The sequence below is a fragment of the Oncorhynchus tshawytscha genome, linkage group LG05 (genome assembly GCF_018296145.1).
Source record: "Oncorhynchus tshawytscha isolate Ot180627B linkage group LG05, Otsh_v2.0, whole genome shotgun sequence".
Lineage (NCBI taxonomy): Eukaryota > Metazoa > Chordata > Actinopteri > Salmoniformes > Salmonidae > Oncorhynchus > Oncorhynchus tshawytscha.
This window is the reverse complement of record NC_056433.1, coordinates 23,219,473-23,241,945: the sequence shown is the minus strand read 5'-3', so window position 1 is coordinate 23,241,945 and position 22,473 is coordinate 23,219,473. Positions and strand designations below refer to the sequence as shown.

General features: G+C 41.0%; 1 protein-coding gene across 1 annotated transcript; it reads left to right on the top strand.

The window, feature by feature from the left end:
• Positions 1 to 871: 871 nt before the first annotated feature.
• Positions 872 to 15,354, top strand: nmbr (neuromedin B receptor). The gene is made up of 3 exons (XM_024420108.2): positions 872 to 1,415; positions 7,335 to 7,680; positions 12,731 to 15,354. Exons 1-3 carry the CDS (start codon positions 1,015 to 1,017, stop codon positions 13,112 to 13,114), a joined length of 1,131 nt encoding a protein of 376 aa, XP_024275876.2. The 5' UTR covers positions 872 to 1,014; the 3' UTR covers positions 13,115 to 15,354.
• The last annotated feature ends 7,119 nt before the right edge of the window (positions 15,355 to 22,473 follow it).

Sequence of the window (22,473 nt, the reverse complement as noted above, 5' to 3'; positions counted from 1 at the left end):
TATCTATCTATCTATCTATCTATCTATCTATCTATCTATCTATCTATCTATCTATCTATCTATCTATCTATCTATCTATCTATCTATCTATCTATCTATCTATCTATCTATCTATCTATCTATCTATCTATCTATCTATCTATCTATCTATCTATCTATCTATCTATTTATATATATATCTATCTATCTATCTATCTCTATCTATCTATCTATCTATCTATCTATCTATCTATCTATCTATCTATCTATCTATCTATCTATCTATCTATCTATCTATCTATCTATCTATCTATCTATCTATCTATCTATCTATCTATCTATCTATCTATCGCTGTCTTATCACTTCAAATTGGCATTGACATTCGCCTTTCTTTCGGCTTTTAACCGCTGTGTGGGGAATACTCCTGATTACGTATTTATTGGATTTGTACCTCCACTCACTTCCCCTGGTGGCTGGTGACTCAAATAACGACATCATACAGCTCCTACAGATAAGGGCTGGCTGACAATGAAATACCTGTGCAGGAGATCAATATCCCGCTCAGTTTGAGAGGTTTCCTTTTCAAAAATGACATTGGATTTTTCTTAGTAGACTCAAGGAACAGTTCATCCTACTTCACAAATGTTTTCAAGCACAGCTTTCTGAACGTGAAATGGGTATTTGGTGGTGCTAGTTTAATTAATGAAATCCAGTATAACCTATTAGTTTATTCCGTTTATAGTCAATCAAATTACCACTATGAAATAGTATGTGAGTAACCTTGACAATGGTACACATCATATGCAAAACTGGTGAGAGTAATTTTCCGTCATCGGTGCTGTATGCGTGTTGAAAAAGTGCCTCCTTCTTTTGCGCGCCAGTCAGTGTGGCTTCAGTCGTGCGTTTTAGCACCCCGGCCGTTTCAGCACTTTGTTGGAGGGACAGCTCCCGCGCCTCAGACCTGCTTTGGCAGATGGTCAACATCTTCCGTGCCATTTCAGCAAAGTGATCATTGTACAAATCCCCGAGTAGCAATGGACGACATTTTAGATAACTTATCTTTTACTGGACATTCTGTCTTTTATAACTTTACTGATGATTGGATACCTGATGGAAGGGAAACTATTGATTTTATTATACGATGTGTCATACCGACTGTGTATATTCTGATCATAACGATTGGGTTGTTGGGGAACATTACCTTGGTTAAGATTTTTATCACCAACAGTGCAATGAGGAGCGTCCCCAACATATTTATTTCGAGTTTGGCAGCTGGGGATCTTTTGCTTTTGGTCACTTGTGTTCCAGTGGATGCATTCAGATACTTCTTTGAGGAGTGGATCTTCGGTGTTGTGGCTTGTAAACTAATTCCGGTCATTCAACTCACCTCAGTCGGAGTCTCAGTGTTCACTCTCACGGCTCTCAGCGCTGACAGGTAAGATCAATAGTAGATGAATGGGAAGTATTCTTATTGCCAATATTATTGTTATGTATACCTAATTGTAAATGTTAAGAATAATTAACATATGTAATTCATAATGATTCATCAATTGTTCTGATTATTTTTATTGACAACACAAGTTTTATCATAATTCAATGCTGTGTAAATGTCACTGACAAATCTGTGGATATTTTGATTGACAAACCAAGTGTGGCCTCAGAAATGTTTAAAAGGAATAAAATAGTGTACACCTGCTGGTTGTATTGACTTCAATAAGCCTGATTTGTGTTATATTGTTTTATTCTGGAGAGACACGGTTAGAATAGCCATTTATCCTCCCTGGAAGTAGCAGCATGAATGCTGAGATTAGAAAAAAATGGCACTGTACATTTGTCAAATCACAAGAATAAGAGTATTTTGAGTTTATTTCCAAAACACTATATCCACACATTTTTCACAGTTGTGTTTTTTCAACAGAAATTATTGCTTATGAGTACCGTCTTGTGTGTGCAAAATATTACTTCATAGATTTTAGGTGTGTAGTATTAAATGTTTTTTTTCTTCTAACACACGCTATATATCTATTCTTTAGCTGGAATGGAATGTTCATATGCTGAATATGTATCTGTGATATGTGGTTGTCTCAACTAGCTATCTTAAGATGAATGCACTAACTCTAAGTTGTTCTGTGTCTGCTAAATTACTAAAATGTCAAATGTTAATGTTTTACATACATATCTCATATTACTGTATGCATAATTTTTTTATATATTTTTATATTGATTTCACAAGTATATCATTTGTACAGTTCTTTATAAAAAAAATGTAGTTTTTTGTTACATTTGACAGTGTAAAACCTAGCAGTACTACTTATTTCTCTGAGAGTGAGGCAGATATACTGTGTTTAGCAAAAAAACATGTTTATTTGTCTCGGAAATACCTGTATGTCATTAAACAACCCCATGCTATGATTAGATAGTGAAAAACACAAAAATCTTTAAACATTTCAGAAAATGTACACTACCAGTCAAAAGTTGTAGAACACCTACTCATTCAAGGATTTAAAAAAACAAATTCAACATTGTAGAATGAGAGTGATACATCAAAGCTATGAAATAACACATATCTAATCATGTAGTAACCAGAAAAGTGTTAAACAAATAAAAATCTATTTTATATTTGACATTCTTCAAATAGCCACCCTTTGACTTGATGACAGCTTTGCAGTCTTGGAATTCTCTCAACCAGCTTCATGAGGTAGTCACCTGGAATGCATTTCAATTAACATGTGTGCCTTCTTAAAAGTTAATTTGTGGTATTTCTTTCCTTCTTAATGCATTTGAGCTAATTGTGTTGTGCCAAGGTAGAGGGGGTATACAGAAGACAGCCCTGTTTGGTCAAATACCAAGTCCATATTATGACAAGAACAGCTCAAATAAGCAAAAATAAATGACAGTCCATCATTACTTTAAGACATGAAGGTCAGTCAATATGGAACATTTCAAGAACCTTTTAAGGTTCTTCAAGAGCAGTCGCAAAAATCATCAAGCGCTATGATGAAACTGGCTCTCATGAGGACCGCCACAGGAATGGAAGACCCGTAGTTACCTCTGCTGCAGAGGATAAGTTCATTAGAGTTACCAGCCTCAGAAATTGCAGTCCAAATAAATGCTTCACAGAGTTCAAGTAACAGACACATCTCAACATCAACTGTTCAGAGGAGACTGTGTGAATCAGGCCTTCATGGTTGAATTGCACAATAAGAAGAAGAGACCTGTTTGGTCCAAGAAACACGAGCAATGGACATTAAAAGGTGGAAATTTGTCCTGTGGTCTGGAGTCCAAATTGGAGATTTTTGGTTCCAACCGCCGTGTCTTTGTGAGATGCGGTGTGGGTGAACGGATGATCTCCGCATGTGTATTTCCCACCGTAAAGCATGGAGGAGGAGGTGTTATCGTGTCGGGGTGTTTTGCTTGTGACACTTTTTGTGATTGATTTAGAATTCAAGGCACACTTAACCAGTATGGCTACCACAGCATTCTGCAGTGATATGCCATCCCATCTGGTTTAGGCTTAGTGGGACTATCATTTGTTTTCAACAGGACAATGACCCAACACACCTGCTCAATGTGTATGGGCTATTTTACCAAGAAGGAGAGTGATGGAGTGCTGCATCAGATATCCTGGCCTCTACAATCCCCTGACGTCAAACAAATTGAGATGGTTTGGGATGAGTTGGACCGCAGAGTGAAGGAAAAGCAGCCAAAAAGTGCTCAGCATATATGGGAACTCCTTCAAGACTGTTGGAAAAGCATTCCAGGTTAAGCTGGTTGAGAGAATGCCAAGAGTGTGCAAAGCTTTCATCAAGGCAAAGGGTGGCAATTTATTTTGATTTGTTGAATACTTTTTTTTGGTTACTACATGATTCCATATGTGTAATTTCATAGTTTTGATGTCGTCAATGTAGAAAATAGTAAAAATAAAGAAAAACCCCTGCATGAGTAGGTGTTGTAAAACCTTTGACTGTTAGTGTATATATAGTGTTTTGAAAATAAGCTCTTCATGTTGTGTTCCATAAAGAATGAGGGTGGCAAGCCCAGTTCAGTTGTATTCAGTTATCATCAGGCATTCAGGAGGAGTCATACAGAATAATCTGCACAGTGCATAATTTACTGTCTGAGTGTGTATGATTAAAAGGGCAACCATGCCTGAATCTGTGTTTGGGACCTTAATTTGACCTAGCAGACCCCACCCCATACCCTCACCAAGACCACTGATGCTTGGAGACAGCGACCTTCTCAAGTTACCATTCTATATCCCTACAAATAACCTGTCTTCTGGTATTAAGAGCTCCTACCTCAGCTAAAAGTTAACTAGTTTCATGAAAATACCTGGTCTGACTCAGGTCTAGACATCAATATGAAAGTATAAATGTTTTATTATCATATTAAAGTCCATGGGATTCTCTGATATAAATAATAGCCATTGTGCATGCCTTTATAGCAGTCCCAAAAAATGGTACAGTGCTTTCTAATGACCCTTTTTATGACACAGAACGTAATATAGAGCTCTATCAGTTGGCGGAAAAGTTTGGCTATGTCAATTGTCACTGGAGATGACCATGACTTTTGGCCATCCCTGTCACTAGGGGCCATATGGTGAGATTGCAGTCTACAGCTGTTCTCTCTATGGTTTCCCTAGTCCAATTCAGCATGTCATTTTGTGCTGAAGAGCAATGAAAATACGCCATTTGTATGCTTACTCGATGTGAGGGCTTAAATAATTTTATCTTGTTAGCACTTCACCCGGGCAATGCTCCCAAGCATGAAAACACAATAAAGTGGGATTACTGTGGTTTATTCATGTAAATTCAGACAATAAACCCATCCTTGTTTCTTTCTGGTGAGGTATCAATGTGTCCATTTTCTTTGCTTGTCTGTTGCTGCCTGAGGCAGCGTGGTCTATGACTATGGGGGATTTCTACACGGGCAGAGGGCAGCCGAGGCTGCTGGAACAGCACAGTCAAGGGCAGTGTACAAACCTCCAACTGCCAATCGAGATTCTCCTCCGGACCAGACATTTCAACAGCAGAAATATCGTTAGAAAACAGTCAGGATGTAACGAGATTCGTCTTCCTCTGACGAGGAGTATGAAGGATCGGACCAATATGCAGCGTGATACGTGTCCATGTTGATATTTATTAACATAGAACGCCAAAAACAAAATAACAAGGAGAACGAATGAAAACGAAACAGTTCTGTCTAGTTAAGACAGAGACAGAAAACAATCACCCATAACTAAAATGGGAAAAACAGGCTACCTAAGTATGATTCTCAATCAGAGACAACGAACGACACCTGCCTCTGATTGAGAACCATACCAGGCCAAACACATAAATACTACATAGAAAAAGGAACATAGACTACCCACACCAACTCACGCCCTGACCAAACTAACACAGACATAATAAAGGAACTAAGGTCAGAACGTGACAGTACTCAACCCCTAAAGGTGCGGACTCCGGCAGCAAAACCTGAACCTATAGGGGAGGGTCTGGGTGGGCGTGTGTCCACGGTGGCGGCTCTGGCACGGGATGTGGACCCCACTCCACCATAGTCTTTGCCCACTTCAGTGGCGCCTTTAGAGCGGCGACCCTCGCCGCCGACCTCGGACTGGGGACCCTTGCAGTGGGTCCCGAATAGATGGGAGACTCCGGCAGCGTCGGAGTGAAGGACGGCTCTGGCAGCTCCTGACTGACGGGCGGCTCTGGCAGCTCCTGACTGACAGGTGGCTCTGGCAGTTCCTGACTTAAGGGCGGTTCTGGCAGCTCAGGACAGATGGGCGGCTCTGGCAGCTCAGGACAGACGAGCGGACCTGGAGGGAGGAGACAGAGAGACAGCCTGGTCCGTGGGGCTGGCCTGAAGCCCACCGGGCTATGAGCACGTACTGGCGACACAGTGCGCTTGACAGCATAACACGGTGCCTGACCAGTACTGCGCTTCTTCCGGTAAGCACGAGGAGTGGGCTCAGGTCTCCAACCCGACTCTGCCACACTCCCCATGTGCCCCCCCAAAAAACATTTTTTGGGGCTGCCTCTCGTGCCTGTCGTGCTGCCGTGCTACCTCCCCATTTCGCCGCCGCTCAACTTTCGCTGCCTCCAGCTCTGCCTTGGGGCGGCGATATTCCCCAGCCTGTGCCCAGGGTCCCTTTCCATCCAAAATCTCCTCCCATGTCCAGGTGTCCAGCACCCTCTGCTCCTGGTTACCACGCTGCTTGGTCCGGTTGTGGTGGGTGATTCTGTAACGTGATTCGTCGTCCTCTGACGAGGAGAGACAACAAACGACACCTGCCTCTGATTGAGAACCATACCAGGCCAAACACATAAATACTACATAGAAAAAGGAACATAGACTACCCACCCCAACTCACACCCTGACCAAACTACACAAAGACATAATAAAGGAACTAAGGTCAGAAAGTGACACAGGATGTGGAAAATCTTCTATCATTGGAGCAACAAATCTCTTTATGCCCAAAAGAGCGAACATCCTCTGTTGCACCCGCCTTTCCTATATTTCTCCCCATTGTTTAACTTAGCTGAACTTCTGCTATTCTATACACATAACACTGAGTGTTGATTTACACGGGAGATCAGGCCAAAGTCTAACCTATACATTTGTTTTATTGATCAGCTTGTAAACATTTGGGTTTATATCAATATTTAGATGCACTTTGGCAGCAGTGCAGAAACACATTGTTGTTTCAGTTAAATCTTTCAAATGTAATTTACGGGCAATTATTGGAACCCTTGATCTCAATCCAAGGATATCATTATTTTGGGTGTGTTACGGTCAGGACATTCATTCGTTAGCTAGTGCAATCATCATGCACTCCATAGATATTTCATGTGTATGTAAAATATCCCCTCTAACACTCCAGAAAGCTTCTATTCGGTACTCATGGACTCAGAAATGCCTTGTCTTTGTCAAAGCCTCCTAAAGTTAATTAGATTAATTAAATATAATCACATAATTGACATTTGATTTTAGACAAGGAAATTAGAACAGTAAGGACAGCTGGCCATTTAATCCCATTTGCATGGAAAAGACTGCTTTGAATCTAATTTCATTATTAATATGAACATGTCAGTAAAGGCTTTCCATTAACGTTAATTTGTTTTATCTACATTAATGCTTCACTGAGGTTGAAAAAGGTTTGGAGAGTCTGAAAAAGGTTTTGTGAGTCTATTATCAGTGTGTGAGTTGCAGCGAACCATCAAATAATGAATGATCATATCTGTCTATCACTGCCTCTGAGTGTCATGTCTGTCCTGATCCTGGAGTTTTGCTGTAGCCTTTGACACCAAGATGAAGCAGCATTACATTTTTTGGTCTGGTGTTGTTGTGTTTTCAGGTACAAAGCCATAGTGAATCCTATGGACATCCAGACATCCAGTGCTGTGTTCTGGACGTGTCTGAAAGCCGTGTCCATCTGGGTGATCTCCGTCCTGCTGGCGGTGCCCGAGGCCATCTTCTCCCAGGTAGTACACATCCAGGACAAGAACGTGACCTTCACCGCCTGTGTGCCCTATCCCCTCTCCAACGAGATGCATCCCAAGATCCACTCTGTCCTCATATTCCTGGTGTACTTCCTGATTCCCCTGTGGATCATCTCTGTGTACTACTACCACATCGCCAGGACGCTAGTCAAGAGTGCTCACGACATGCCTGGGGAGATCAGTGAGCACACTAAGAGACAGGTAGGTAACAACAACAACATCCTGTTACTGCCTGTATATCAAACAAGCCACAAATGAGGTTTGACTGTTACAGTTATGGTTCTCAGGAATGGCATATTAAGAACATTAGGTAACTTGATGGATCCATTTGAATTGGAAATGTGGAATATCTCATTCCATGCTTTTAGGGTACAACACATCTGTTGTTTGGTAATACGGGTGTAGGGAGCATACAGCGCATTCGGAAACAATTCAGACCCCTTGACTTTTTCCAAATTTTATTACGTTACAGGCTTATTCTAAGATTGATGAAGTAATTTGTCCCCCTCATCAATCTAAACACAATGGCCCATAATAACATAGTGACAACAGGTTTTTAGACATTTTTGCAAATGTATTAAAAATAAAAAAACAAAAATACCTTATCTACGTAAGTATTCAGACCCTTTGCTATGAGACTCGAAATTGAGCTCAGGTGCATCCTGTTTCCATTGATCATCCCTGAGATGATTCTACAACGTGAGTTTAGTTTACCTGTGCTAAATTCAATTGATTGGACATGATTTGGAAAGGCACACACCTGTCTATATAAGGTCACACAGTTGACAGCGCATGTCAATGCAAAAACCAAGCCATGAGGTCGAAGGAATTGTCCATGAGCTCTGAGACAGGATGGTGTCGAGGCACAGATCTGGGGAATGGTACCAAAGAATTTCTGCAGCTTTGAAGGTCCCCAAGAACGCAGTGGCCTCCATCATTCTTAAATGGAAGAAGTTTGGAACCACCAAGACTCTTCCTAGAGCTGGCTGTCTGGCCAAACTGAGGGGAGAAAGGCCTTGGTCAGGGAGGTGACCAAGAACCTGATGGTCACTCCAGAGTTCTTCTGAGAAGATGTGAAAACCTTCCATAAGGACAACCATCTCTGCAGCACTCCACCAATCAGGCCTTTATGGCAGGGTAGGCAAATGGGTCTGAATACTTCCCGAAGGCACTGTATGTAGGTCACATTAACCTTGGGGCTTGTTACATGAAATCCAGTAACCAGGTTTCCTGAAAAATACCAAAACATTATTACATGTTATAGTGCATATTAAGCTAGAGTGCACATTTGAATTCAACGAAACTGAACAGCATCGCACGTTTTCTCGCTACACAGGATTTGTTTTATTTTTGACATAACCCCGGAACCCCAGTTACAGGTTTTAATGTGAAGAGGCTCTGGGTTTTAATGCAGACATTTCCATTTGTAGTCAAATACACCAAGTAAATATTTTAAATGTTGTAAAGGGCAAGTGGAAGACCATGTCAAGATGTATCACTGATCGTTGCATGGATGCCTGAGCTTTACTGTCTACAGAGGTAATACATTATAGATCAGGGGAAGGAGGAAGTAAATTCTAAATGTAAGCAATGATCTGGTCAGGTACATTCATTTGAGCGTCCATTGACCAAATAACATTAAATCAAACGCTGCTTTGCTTTAATATTTCATAAAAGGTTAAGAACTTCTAACTAATCATCAGACAAATCCAGATCAGAACCCAACCAAGAGCATGAGTAAACATATATAGTCCTATACCAAAACCCATACCCAGCTTCCAATCAATGAGAACCTGACTCAGACCTGACCTGAATCTAAGTCATAATACAGTATATTCAAGTAGGTGCTTGTTGACACTGGCCAAGGTGAGGCTGTTATCAATAATGACCAATGCATAGTAAACATTATTGATGAGTGGTGCTGGAAGGCCTCCATGTGTCGTCTTATTCCCAGCTGTGAGGCAATAAGAGACCCGAGACCCAGCTATCCTCTACAGTAGATACCCAGTGAATCTGGTATAAATCTGTGCGACACATGAAAATACGAGAAGCCTGGAGGATGACCAAATCATAGAACCTTCAAATGCACATTAGCTTTTACTGTCTCTGCCTCAAAGTAATCGCCGGCACTATATCCCCACTAATCAAAGTTATTGTCTCCAGATTTGTTTCTGTGCATTTGTATTTCAAATCAAATTAAAGGACTTAATAATTTGGGCGAACAATTAAAATAGAAGAACAACACAGACTATTGACGCTGTGGTTGTGTACATCTCCTATTAGACAGGGCCAGGGGGATTGGGCTGCAGAGGCTCAAGTCTCATTTAGAGGAAAACTCTGATAGCATCTGTCTCTACTGATAGGCATTTAAAGGTATTTAACACTAATTATATGACAAGTTGCATTAGCCTGATGAAAGACGGAGAGAGAGAGAGAGAGAGAGAGAGAGAGAGAGAGAGATTTGCAGACCCTAAACACATGATTCTGGTAATTGTTTGAGACATTATTGGTTGAATCCCTATCTATCATGTCTAACAGACATGCACTTCGGAAAGACAGTTTCTATTCATGGCTTTATGAAAAGCTATAGTAACAGTGGTCTTAAAGGGAAACTTCACAATTTTTCAACTTCCTATTCATCATCTCCAGCACCACCCCAACATCAACATGTGTGAAAATTGTGCGTTTCTATGTTTTGTAGAAGAAAGATGCAGGAAAATAAGTGTTTCCAATGACATCATTGGTGTGAATCGTGTGATTTTGACCAATTGTGAGTATGCATTGCCTACTAATTGTCTACTAATTGGTTGATGACGTCATTGGAAACAGTTACCTTTCTTGAAACTTTTTACTACAAAACAAAGAAATGCGTATTTTCACATATGTTGATGTTGGGGTGGTGCTGGAAATGATGAACTGCTGTACGGTACATTTTCAATACAGGCCGTAGAAAATAGGCTTTCCGATTATCATCTAATCTGTATTTATTTTAAATCACTTTGGAATAGAGTATGGTCCCTACAATGGTGTTTGCAGATTGACAATTGAATATGAACAATGACACTGTCCAGGCAGACACTGCTAGTGAATATGATTTCAGACGTGATATGTATGAATGTAAACATACAGTCCAACCATCTCCCTATGCCAGGAGTGTTATTGTGCTGTTATAATATGCAACAATCACTCTGGAAGAATTCATTTGGCATGCTTTCTACACAAAAGTAGGCTAACACACAAAACACAGTGACAGCATAATCAAGACAATATTAGTTAAGCCTACTGTATTTAGAACTATGGCCTTGGCTACCGTCTGTTAACTTTCCCTGGCACACAGTTCCATACATAAAACTCTCCTTGTCGGCTGGAGAAGTTAATAATAGGAATAGTTTATAATTCATACCCCACACTTCTTGCAGAGACCAGCAAATACAACAGTGAATAACATATTGTGACGTGATAACAACAATGTAGAGAATGACATGTTTGGCTATGAAAGATTGTTGATACTGTGCTGAATCATAAGCAAAGTTATTTAATTTGGACATCCATATCAATGTAAACCATCTTTACTGTCTAACTAACCAGATGTAACAGCTTGCTATTGACTAAGATTCTAATACATTTCTGAATAATGTCTGAAGTCCAGTTCAATACAGGACATAGAGTGCTGATCAAAAGAAAAGTTGCTGACAAGTTAGTGGATTGTTCAGGTTTTTGTTGAGGAACCTAAAAGGATTGTGGGCAGAGTGTCAGCATCACGTCTTGACAGCTGGCTGCCATTGAATGGCGAGCTAAATCATGACAATTACCCAGGATATAAAACCAACCCAGACTTGCATTTCAGATCTCAATCTCCTGTTCACTTCACTGATGGTTCAAATAGGATGACAGCAGTACTCAGAAGCTGTTATCTGTGCTGTTTGTCAGACACTCTATGGGATAACATGTTGATTGGACTGGACCTTCTTGTTTGACATTTCTGCTCATACGATAAAAGGTTATGACAGTACAGACATCTTTGGCCCTTCTGAAGAGTGCTGACTGCAGGGCACTTAAAGTACTGGTGGCTCTTGTTTGTTCATACTTGATTGGTGTCTGGTACATACTGTATTGATACTCAAGGACAATAGCCATACTACTTGTAGCCTGTAGCCTGTAGCCTGTGCACTATTATTCAAAATACAGAAGAGAGTGATTTGGACACATTTTATTATTTATTATTTATTTGGACACACTGTATTCTGTAATCCTTCTAGAGGGAAGCCTTCTGCATTTTGTATTCACTAGTCGTTCTGGAGGGAGGCCTTCTGCATTTTGTATTCTCTAGTCTTTCTGGAGGGAGGCCTTCTGTATTTTGTATTCTCTAGTCGTTCTGGAGGGAGGCCTTCAGTATTTTGTATTCTCTAGTCGTTCTGGAGGGAAGCCTTCTGCATTTTGTATTCTCTAGTCGTTCTGGAGGGAAGGCTTCTGCATTTTGTATTCTCTAGTCTTTTGTATTCTCTAGTCGTTCTGGAGGGAAGCCTTCTGCATTTTGTATTCTCTAGTCGTTCTGGAGGGAAGCCTTCTGCATTTTGTATTCTCTAGTCGTTCTGGAGGGAGGCCTTCTGCATTTTGTATTCTCTAGTCGTTCTGGAGGGAAGCCTTCTGCATTTTGTATTCTCTAGTCGTTCTGGAGGGAGGCCTTCAGTATTTTGTATTCTGTAATCCTTCTGGAAGATTGACATGGCTTTATGTTATATACTATGTATTTTGTATTCTGTAATCCTTCTGGAAGATTGACATGGCTTTATGTTATATACTATGTATTTTGTATTCTGTAATCCTTCTGGAAGATTGACATGGCTTTATGTTATATACTATGTATTTTGTATTCTGTAATCCTTCTGGAAGATTGACATGGCTTTATGTTATATACTATGTATTTTGTATTCTGTAATCCTTCTGGAAGATTGACATGGCTTTATGTTATATACTATGTATTTTGTATTCTGTAATCCTTCTGGAAGATTGACATGGCTTTATGTTATATACTATGTATTTTGTATTCTGTAATCCTTCTGGAAGATTGACATGGCTTTATGTTATATACTATGTATTTTGTATTCTGTAATCCTTCTGGAAGATTGACATGGCTTTATGTTATATACTATGTATTTTGTATTCTGTAATCCTTCTGGAAGATTGACATGGCTTTATGTTATATACTATGTATTTTCAAACACTGCATGTCTTTTCTTTCTTTTCCAAGATGGAGACGAGAAAACGGCTTGCCAAAATTGTTCTGGTTTTCGTGGGCCTCTTCGCTCTCTGTTGGTTCCCCAACCACGTCTTGTACATGTACCGCTCCTTCAACTACCGTCAGATCGACTCTTCCCTGACCCACCTCATCATCACCCTGCTAGCCCGGGTGTTAAGTTTCTCCAGCTCCTGTGTCAACCCGTTTGCCCTCTACCTACTGAGCGAGAGCTTCCGCAGGCACTTCAACAGCTCCCTGCACTGCAAGAGGAAGCCCCACCACGAGCGCAACACCAGCTACCTGCAGAGCACCTCAGCCATAAGAATGACCTCCATCAAGAAGACCACCCCTACAGTCTTCAACGGACATGGCAACAGGCAGGAGGTCTCTCTGTAGGTTTAGGAGTGGCACCAAAAAAAGATCATGTGCAAAACTTTACAAGGTGGACTATTCTGAAAAGGACATGCATGTGTGCTCAACAGAAAATGCTTGGCTTGAAGCTGCCTTGTCTATACATTTCCCACAATGCTACATATTGCTGCAGAGGAGATGGTCACATATGAACTGAAAGTATTGAACTGACATGCTTGTCAACAAATCTGTCGTAAACACTGGTATCCACAATGTTCCACTTTTCATGTTTTTTGGTCAATCTGATGCATGTATCATTTCACAGAGTTTGTATAGATATACTGTATGCTGTCTGTGACACATACTACCCAAACTCCAAACCTAAAGAGCAGGCAATTGCTTTTACAACAGGAAATCTGTCCATGCACTTAAAAACAACATTATAATGGCTCCCAAGGGGGCACGGGAGTTAAGGGTAATTTCAACAAAAATCATAATGTCCCTTTAAGTAATTATTATTTCCCTCAAACATCTGCCTGAAAGTGGATAGAAGTGCCAAAGCATACAGAGGGGACCACAGGAAATGTATGCTGGAAATGAAACCAACATTTACCAAGTGTTGATGGGAACCTGCATGCCACTATTTCAGGGCAGCTAGATGATAAACACCATACACATTTGTTCATGAGAAATACATTCACTTTGATAATGCCATTTACTGTGCTATGTTGTTTGAATGTTTATCTTCAGATGCTCAATGTGACACCAATGTATGCTGTTTTGTTAAGTAAAACATGTCCCAGTACGTTGAACTGCAAATGCTGCAGCAGTGCTGTAGATTGTATAATATTGTGTTGTTATTTTGCAAACTTTGACCATTCCATGCACAGCATAGCTTCATTGAACATGTAAAGGAATACGCTCTAAGAATTAGTGTGCTTTCTGAACATGATTAATCATGCTCAATTACAGTCAATTACATTTAAAGACATGCTTCTATACTTTGGAAACTAGTAAGTATTTTTAAAACTTTGGGCTGGATGTGTCAATGTGTAGTTCATTCATACATAATCTATGAGCAGAATTACTGTCTGACCTCAAGAAGCCACGAAATCCCTAATTTGAAAGCGACTGTTTTCTGTAAACTGTAGGATCCATTTCCCTACATTTACCCCCACGTGGACAAGCTCCGTAGCAATTTGAGTTCAGTCAATGAGTTTCAGCCCTTTGCTATTTGAGTGACAGTTAGCAACGTGTACACACAGTAGAGTAAGAGATAGAGAGCAATGACGTGGTGCACATATCTGTACACTTGTGACGGAGTATGCGATATTCGGGGGACCCTTTTTGGCTCCTGAGTGCTACTTTTAGAACTACTGGCTAAGAAGTATACAAAGTACCAGAGAATATCTTTAATTACACTTATCACTCAGGAGATCATGATTACTGGATTAAACCAACTAACACTTGACACATTAACGTCCTCAATCAAATCCTATCTCTTCCTCTTAAACAGAAAATCTGACATTTTTTAAACCAAATCAATCTGTTTAATAGGCTGCATTTACATAGGCAGCCCAATTTGAGTCTTTTGCTCAATTATTGGCAAAAGAGCTGAACTGATGTGGAAAAAGATTAGAATTGGGCTGCCTAAATGCAGCCTTAAGTGACATTTCCTGATACACTGATCTCAAGTGATAAGTCAACAGGTCCCTCAATGGAAAAGAGATCTGTGTCCGTAACAACAGAGAAAAGTAAATGGCTGAGTCTACAGCTATTTTCTATCGTCTGTCCCCTTTTCAGTGCCATGGAAATATAGCTGTGTTATTCTACCATAGTTCTCGACTCCTTAATCTTTTGTGATACCTTGAAACACTATGTACAATGTACAATGAAAAATGAATTTGTGTTTGAAATTCTTCATCTTATAAAAGACCTCGTCGCTATCGACGCAATGTGATACTACGCCCACCTCTTAATTTCTGTGGATTTACAATGTTTGTTGAACTGGAACGGGATCCTCCAAGGCTCCTGCTGTTTGTCTGTGTGATAATATATCCACAGCATGTAATATCATCACAACAAATGTGAAAGTATGTCATGTTAAATGTGCCAGGTGAAATTGTCTGTGAACAATTGTAATGTTATGATATGTATGCTTTCATTCAAATTTGTTCTGCTTATGAATTACATATTATTTGTGGAATATTGCTATTTGACATGCAAATATATACTTTGTGTTGCTATTACATTATTACATATAATATAAATGTGATGCAATTAATAAATTCTACTCACAAGATTTAGCCTGTTGGGTCTGTGGTGTCCATAGATGTTTGTCTGTATGCATATTTCACATTCCTCCCCAACATGCATTAGTCTTATTTATTCAGGACCATGCCAATGATAAGGTGAGCAACCTGTCTTTCATCATTTCAGAGAGCGCATGCAGTCAGACAAGAGAGACACAGCAGAGATAATGGATCTGTTGTAAATAAAACACTCTTTTTAAAGGGGCTTTATCTCCATCTACCAGGCCTGATTTGGTTTGAAATCGCAGTGGTTCATCTTGTTTTCATTTTCTTTGTCGTTTTCTGAATAGGGTGATTCCCAGTGCAAACACGGTGGGCTTATAGCCATAGGAGGTGGGAGGTCGATGTCCTGATGCATGAATATACTGTATGTCTGCACTGATAGAAGTAGACTGAAATATATAGAAACCTGAAGTCTCGCGTTGCCATACCTCCAAAATCACATCGTTGTCACGCCTCCCTTGGGGGTCGGGAGAATTTTGTATTGCAAAAATGTTTTGATTGGATGTTACATTTCAAGAACCCTCCCCCCACATACCGTTGGTGCTAGATTAGTGCAAATCCAGGACGTCCCTACACTAAACCCTACCCTTACCTTTACCCTTAGCCTTAGCCTTAGCCTTAGCCTTAGCCTTAGCCTTAGCCTTAGCCTTAGCCTTAGCCTTAGCCTTAGCCTTAGCCTTAGCCTTAGCCTTAGCCTTAGCCTTAGCCTTAGCCTTAGCCTTAGCCTTAGCCTTAGCCTTAGCCTTAGCCTTAGCCTTACCCTAACTTTAACTTTACCCTTAACCCTTACCTAACCCTAACCTTATTCCTTACCTTAATCATTTTAAATGTCACCTTCAGTGGGGTAATGTCAGAGTTGGGACGTCCGAAGGATTCCGGATGGCATGAACAGTTGGTGCTAAGTGTTACAGTACGTTTGTCACTGTTTTCAGACCAGGAAGGACCCATTTTTCAGAGAGTTTTTCCGTATGCTAGTTTGCAACATTGCAGAAAACTGAAAAAATCCGGGAGGAAAAACAGAATTCTGTTTTGCCAGCCAGAAGTGTGCTCTATACACAAAATTGACATACATCAACATAATTTGATGTGGTTTTAATCGCCGATTTAGACTTTTTTCAGGCTCTCAGGTGTATTCAACGAATAAAGACTCCTGGAAAGAAGGAAGTTTACTGCTGAATTGTGTTAATTGTGCTGTGAGTTGTTTATCCATCAACAATATGTACAACACTGGTTACACCTGCTTGACAAGGATATGCAAACAGTATACATCTTTGGTATAAAGTGAGAGACACAATGGATGGCTTGCTGGCAGAGTATGATTAGCTTTTAGCTTATGACATGATTTATGAACCAGCACACCATTGTGCATCTATCATATGAAATACTACTGGGTTGGAAATACACTGAATTTTACTTCCTTTTTCAAGTTTCAAGTTTTAATGTCACATGCACAAGTACTGTGAAATGCCTTTCTTGCAAGCTCTAAACCCAACAATGCAGTAATCGACAACTAAATAAAAATAACATAAGGTAGAACAAAAAAACACAAGAAATAAAAACAAGAAAGCAAGTAAGCATACTATATACAAGGTCAGTCAGTTCCAGTACCATATTTACAATGTCCAGGGATACTGGAGTGATAGAGGTAGATATGTATAGGGGTAAGGTGACGAGGCAACAGGGTATAAGATAAACAGAGTAGCAGCAGCTTGTGTGTGTGTGTGTGTGTGTGTGTGTGTGTGTGTGTGTGTGTGTGTGTGTGTGTGTGTGTGTGTGTGTGTGTGTGTGTGTGTGTGTGTGTGTGTGTACGTGCGTGCGTGTACGTGCGTGCGTGTGTGTGTTTTGGAGTGACGGTGTGCGTGAGTGTGCATAGAGATGAAATAAAATACAAGGAGAAATATGTATACAGTCTACTTTATAATCATTATTGTGCCACAACTAGGTGTTTGATGTAACATATGCTCATTAATGTAAAGGTAACGCAATATGTGCAGTGTTTGGTCTCAAGTGTTCTTACTCGCAACATTTGATAAAACAGACCATTTCAAGCATTCATTTGCCACATGCATGAGAAGACAAGGGTGCATTAAGTAGCCACAAACAAAGACATATCCTCAAAGGCAGAACCTGTGAAAACATGTACTTGAATGATGGATCCAAAACACTTTCAGCATATGTGTCAAAAACAGGCCTGAAGTTTGTTGATTTCTCTGGAAGAACCAAAGTCTGATTTGGTATACCACTGGTGAACATCAACTTTGCTATCAGCTTCATGGCCAGACAACATGGTCTGGAATTACTCCTGGCCTTATTCATAACTGATGAAAAACACTAAACATAAATCACATCAAATTAAAATAATTTATCCTACATGAGAACAGCATACTTTTTGCTAACGTAACTGACTTTTAAATAGTTAGAACAAGCCAGATATTCAATCCAGATATTCAAATTTTCATAACGATAGTAGCTATTGAGGCATGTCATTCCCGTTTGAACGTTACATGACCAGAATAACCTAATCAAAGCTCGTCGGTTAAATTAACATCAGTTGCCATTGAGGACATTATAATTCAACACATTAATATTGATGAAATAATTATATAAACTATGCATGACCTCATTTGATGCATCTACATAGCAATGATATTTTAAAAAGACCCATTGAAGTAAAGAACCAGAGTGCAGAGAACCTTGGCGTCACCCTGGACAACACCCTGCCGTCCTTTGTAAACATCAAGTGGTGCAGGTTCATGCTCTACAACATCTATAGTGTACGACCCTACCTCACACAGGAAGTGTCGCGGGCCCTAATCCAGGCACTTGTCATCTCCTATCTGGACTACTGCTAGTCACTGTTGGCTGGGCTCCCCGCTTTTGCCATCAAACCCCTGCAACTTATCCAGAATGCTGTAACCCACATAGTGTTCAACCTTCCCAAGTTCTCCCATGTCACCCCACTCCTCTGCACACTCCACTGGCTTCCAGACGAAACTCGCATCCACTACAAGACCATGGTACTTGCCTACAGAGCAGTAAGAGGAGCTGCCCTCCCTACCTTCAGGCTATGCTCAAACCCTACACCTCAACCTGAATACTCCATTCTGCCACCTCTGGTCTCTTGGCCCTCCCACCCCTACGGAAGGGCAGTTCCCTCTCAGCCTAGTCCAAGTTCTTCTCTGTCCTGGCACCTGAATGGTGGAACCAGCTTACCCTGGAAGCTGTGTCAGCAGAGTCCCTGCCCATCTTCTGAAAACATCTGAAACTCTATCTCTTCAAAGAGTATCTCAAGCACTTCCCATCAAACCAACTCATTGAATGCCCTACTCCTTGAAGTTTGCAGTTGTGTGAAGTGGCAGAAACACACAGGGTGCATTTGGATTGTTTCTGAGATGTAACTAAACTGAAATACGAAGCATGATCTATTAATCCATATTTATTGAACAAACTCACAATACGTTAGTGGCAGTTAATAATTTTCACCAAATGTTTCAGAGAATGTCCCATTTAGCAGATGTTCTTATCCAGAGCGATTTACAGGAGCAATTAGGATTAAGTGCCTTGCTCAAGGGCCATCAGGGAAAAAATCCACCTAGCCAGCTCAGGGATTTGAACAAGCAACTTTTTGGTTACTGGCCCAGCACTCGTAACTGCTAGGCTACCTGCTGCCACTCTTTAGGTAGAGTTTTGTTGACATTTGTCAAAAAGGATTCTTGTGCATTCTTTGGTAAAAGGAAGTAGGTAGCACTGATGTAGTGTCCTGCCCGTCAAAAACTTCCAGGTAACCAATAGCATTAGGAACATTCCTTTGCCTCAAAATACTATTTGAATACAGCCGTATACTCGAAAGAACCATTCCACTATACAGATAATGTGAGCCTAGGGCTCTGTGTTATTCTTAAACATGATTGTACAACACAACACAAAACACAAGTTGTAGTCCTCTTAACCTACGTATATTATGCCCTCTGATTAGCACACATCATGTAATTAGTGTACAAACCATCCCATTTGTTTATTTGTTGGTATCTCATCTGTAAATTCCAGGTCGGCCTTTCGAGGACATTATTAATTGGATTGAATTGTGAAAGGCTGTCATCACAGAGACCAGAGGCTTGCCAGGGGAGTTGCTCTAATGCCATCCACCCCATGTGGTGTTAGTGTGAGGAGGTGATGTGTGGTTCCTACTTTAGGTTCCTCTCTCTCCATCTGCCTCAAGCAAGCCATCTCTGTCTTGTCAGGCAGTTTCCACTTATTAGCGCTCTTATTAGATGTGACTGGGAGCCACTGCTGAAGTGGCTTATCCCACTTGTAGACAGGCAGGCAGTGTTCAAACATCTCCAGGACAGCAGCAGAAACAAACACCTTCCAAATCAAATCAAAGTGTTTTGAAACTATGCACAGATCATTCTTCCAACAATTGTTAACAGACAGATTATTTCACTTCTAATTCACTCTATCACAATTCAGAAGTTTTTTGTATTTTGAAAATACAAATTACAGCTCTCAAAAGTATCTTGTTACAAAATACATTGGAGTGTAGTTCAGCCTAGTGTAATACAAATGACAAATCACTCAGAAGTCATGTAAATACATATTTCAGAAATATAACAGAAATACTGCCCAGGGAACTTGAAGTTTTTGACCCTCTCCACTGCGGCCCTGTAAACACGGATATGGGCATGCTTTCTCTGCTGTCTCTGCTCTCTTCTGTAGTCCACCATCAGCTCCACGTCCCCAACAGATCTCTGTGGACCAATGCGCTTCACAATCAATTGATTGGTCTGTTGGAGAGATGATTGCTGTTGTTTGTGCACTTTCCATGACAATCCTTTATCTTCAATGCTATTGCAGCCATGGGAGGTCATCAATGAATGGGTCATCTGAGGAAAGCTTCAACAGGCTGAATGGAGTCTTGTTACCTTGTCACCAGCGCCTATAGGGAAAGCCAGCTGTGTACAGTAATTACGAATGTGTTCAACAGCACCTAAATGTCATGTTGTGTGAACTTAATTATTATGCATTGAGAAAACTGCTATTGTCATCATTGAATAAGGATTATAGACTTGGCAGTTCTGCTATTATTGCTGGAAATAATTAAAAGTGGATAAGTAGGGGATAAATCAGAAACAGTCACACTTACATAAAAAGCTTCACAATCCAAAACAAAGATTGAGAAACATTGTTATGCAGTACTTACATTGTATTACTGTAAGGTTCTGTATTTATTGTATTAGTCAACTTTATGTCCAGTTTCGTTGTGTTTTTGAACATAGCCCGTTTTTTGTGTGTTCTTGAACTCTTTCATTTTTGTTCATTGATTTCACCTTTGTTAGTCACTCACCTGATCTCATCTGCTCCTTATTTAGTTCAGTTCATTCTGTTTGTGCCTTTGTGAGGTATTGTTTGTTTTGACTCTACTAAGTCTTTTCCTAGCTTGTTTGTGAGAACCAGTTATAGCCTTCAGTCCTAGTTTTGTTTTACCTGCCTGTTTGCCTAACTGTGTATGACCATTGCCTGACTGTGACTACGATTCCTGCCTTCTGTGAAGGTGAAATAAACACCTGCCGCGCCCTGCGCGTGAATCTACACCTTTTTCTCCCTGAGTATTCATTACAATTACATTGCATAACCATGTCTATACTATTTTGCCAAGAGAGAAACTGTTCTTAGTGCATGAGATGTCCTCCTTCTTGACCCATATCTACTAACCTAACCTAACCTTACTAACCTGTGACTTGGCAGTCATAATCAATTAAAATGCAATTACTGAAGGATGATTCAAAGAAAACTTGCTGAGGAAGTAGCAGAGAATGAGAAAAGGAGCAAAAAAGGAAACAAATACCAAAAAAAGGAACCCCAAACTCAATCAACAAAGGCAGAGTGGAGGACAACAAGGGGAATCAAAGATGGTGCAACTCATTAGGAAGTGGAGAAGAGGATAATCAATCTTCACTTCTTTCCTACATCCAATCAGCAATCAAGAAAATGGCCTAGAGTACCAAGATCACATCAGAGTCTGGAATAGTGACACCTGATAAGAAGAGGGTGCTTATGGAGGGGAAAAACACAGTGAAACTTCCCCGCTTTGAGGACAATACAGTGCCACTGACACGGCCTGCAACAAAAACATGGGGACTCTCCTTCACTGCAGCTGAGGTGAGTAAGACATTTAAACGTGTTAACCCTCGCAAGGCTGCAGGCCCAGACGGCATCCCCAGCCGCGCCCTTAGAGCATGCGCAGACCGCAGACCAGCTGGCCGGTGTGTTTACGGACATATTCAATCAATCCCTATACCAGTCTGCTGTTCCCACATGCTTCAAGAGGGCCACCATTGTTCCTGTTCCCAAGAAAGCTAAGGTAACTGAGCTAAACGACTACCGCCCCGTAGCACTCACTTCCGTCATCATGAAGTGCTTTGAGAGACTAGTCAAGGACCATATCACCTCCACCCTACCTGACACCCTAGACCCACTCCAATTTGCTTACCACCCAAATAGGTCCACAGACGATGCAATCTCAACCACACTGCACACTGCCCTAACCCATCTGGACAAGAGGAATGCCTATGTGAGAATGCTGTTCATCGACTACAGCTCGGCATTCAACACCATAGTACCCTCCAAGCTCGTCATCAAGCTCGAGACCCTGTGGCACGACCCCGCCCTGTGCAACTGGTTACTGGACTTCCTGACGGGCCGCCCCCAGGTGGTGAGGGTAGGCAACAACATCTCCACCCCGCTGATCCTCAACACTGGGGCCCCACAAGGGTGCGTTCTGAGCGCTCTCCTGTACTCCCTGTTCACCCACGACTGCGTGGCCACGCACGCCTCCAACTCAATCATCAAGTTTGCGGACGACACAACAGTGGTAGGTTTGATTACCAACAACGACGAGACGGCCTACAGGGAGGAGGTGAGGGCCCTCGGAGTGTGGTGTCAGGAAAATAACCTCACACTCAACGTCAACAAAACTAAGGAGATGATTGCGGACTTCAGGAAACAGCAGAGGGAACACCCCCTATCCACATCGATGGAACAGTAGTGGAGACGGTAGCAAGTTTTAAGTTCCTCGGCGTACACATCAAA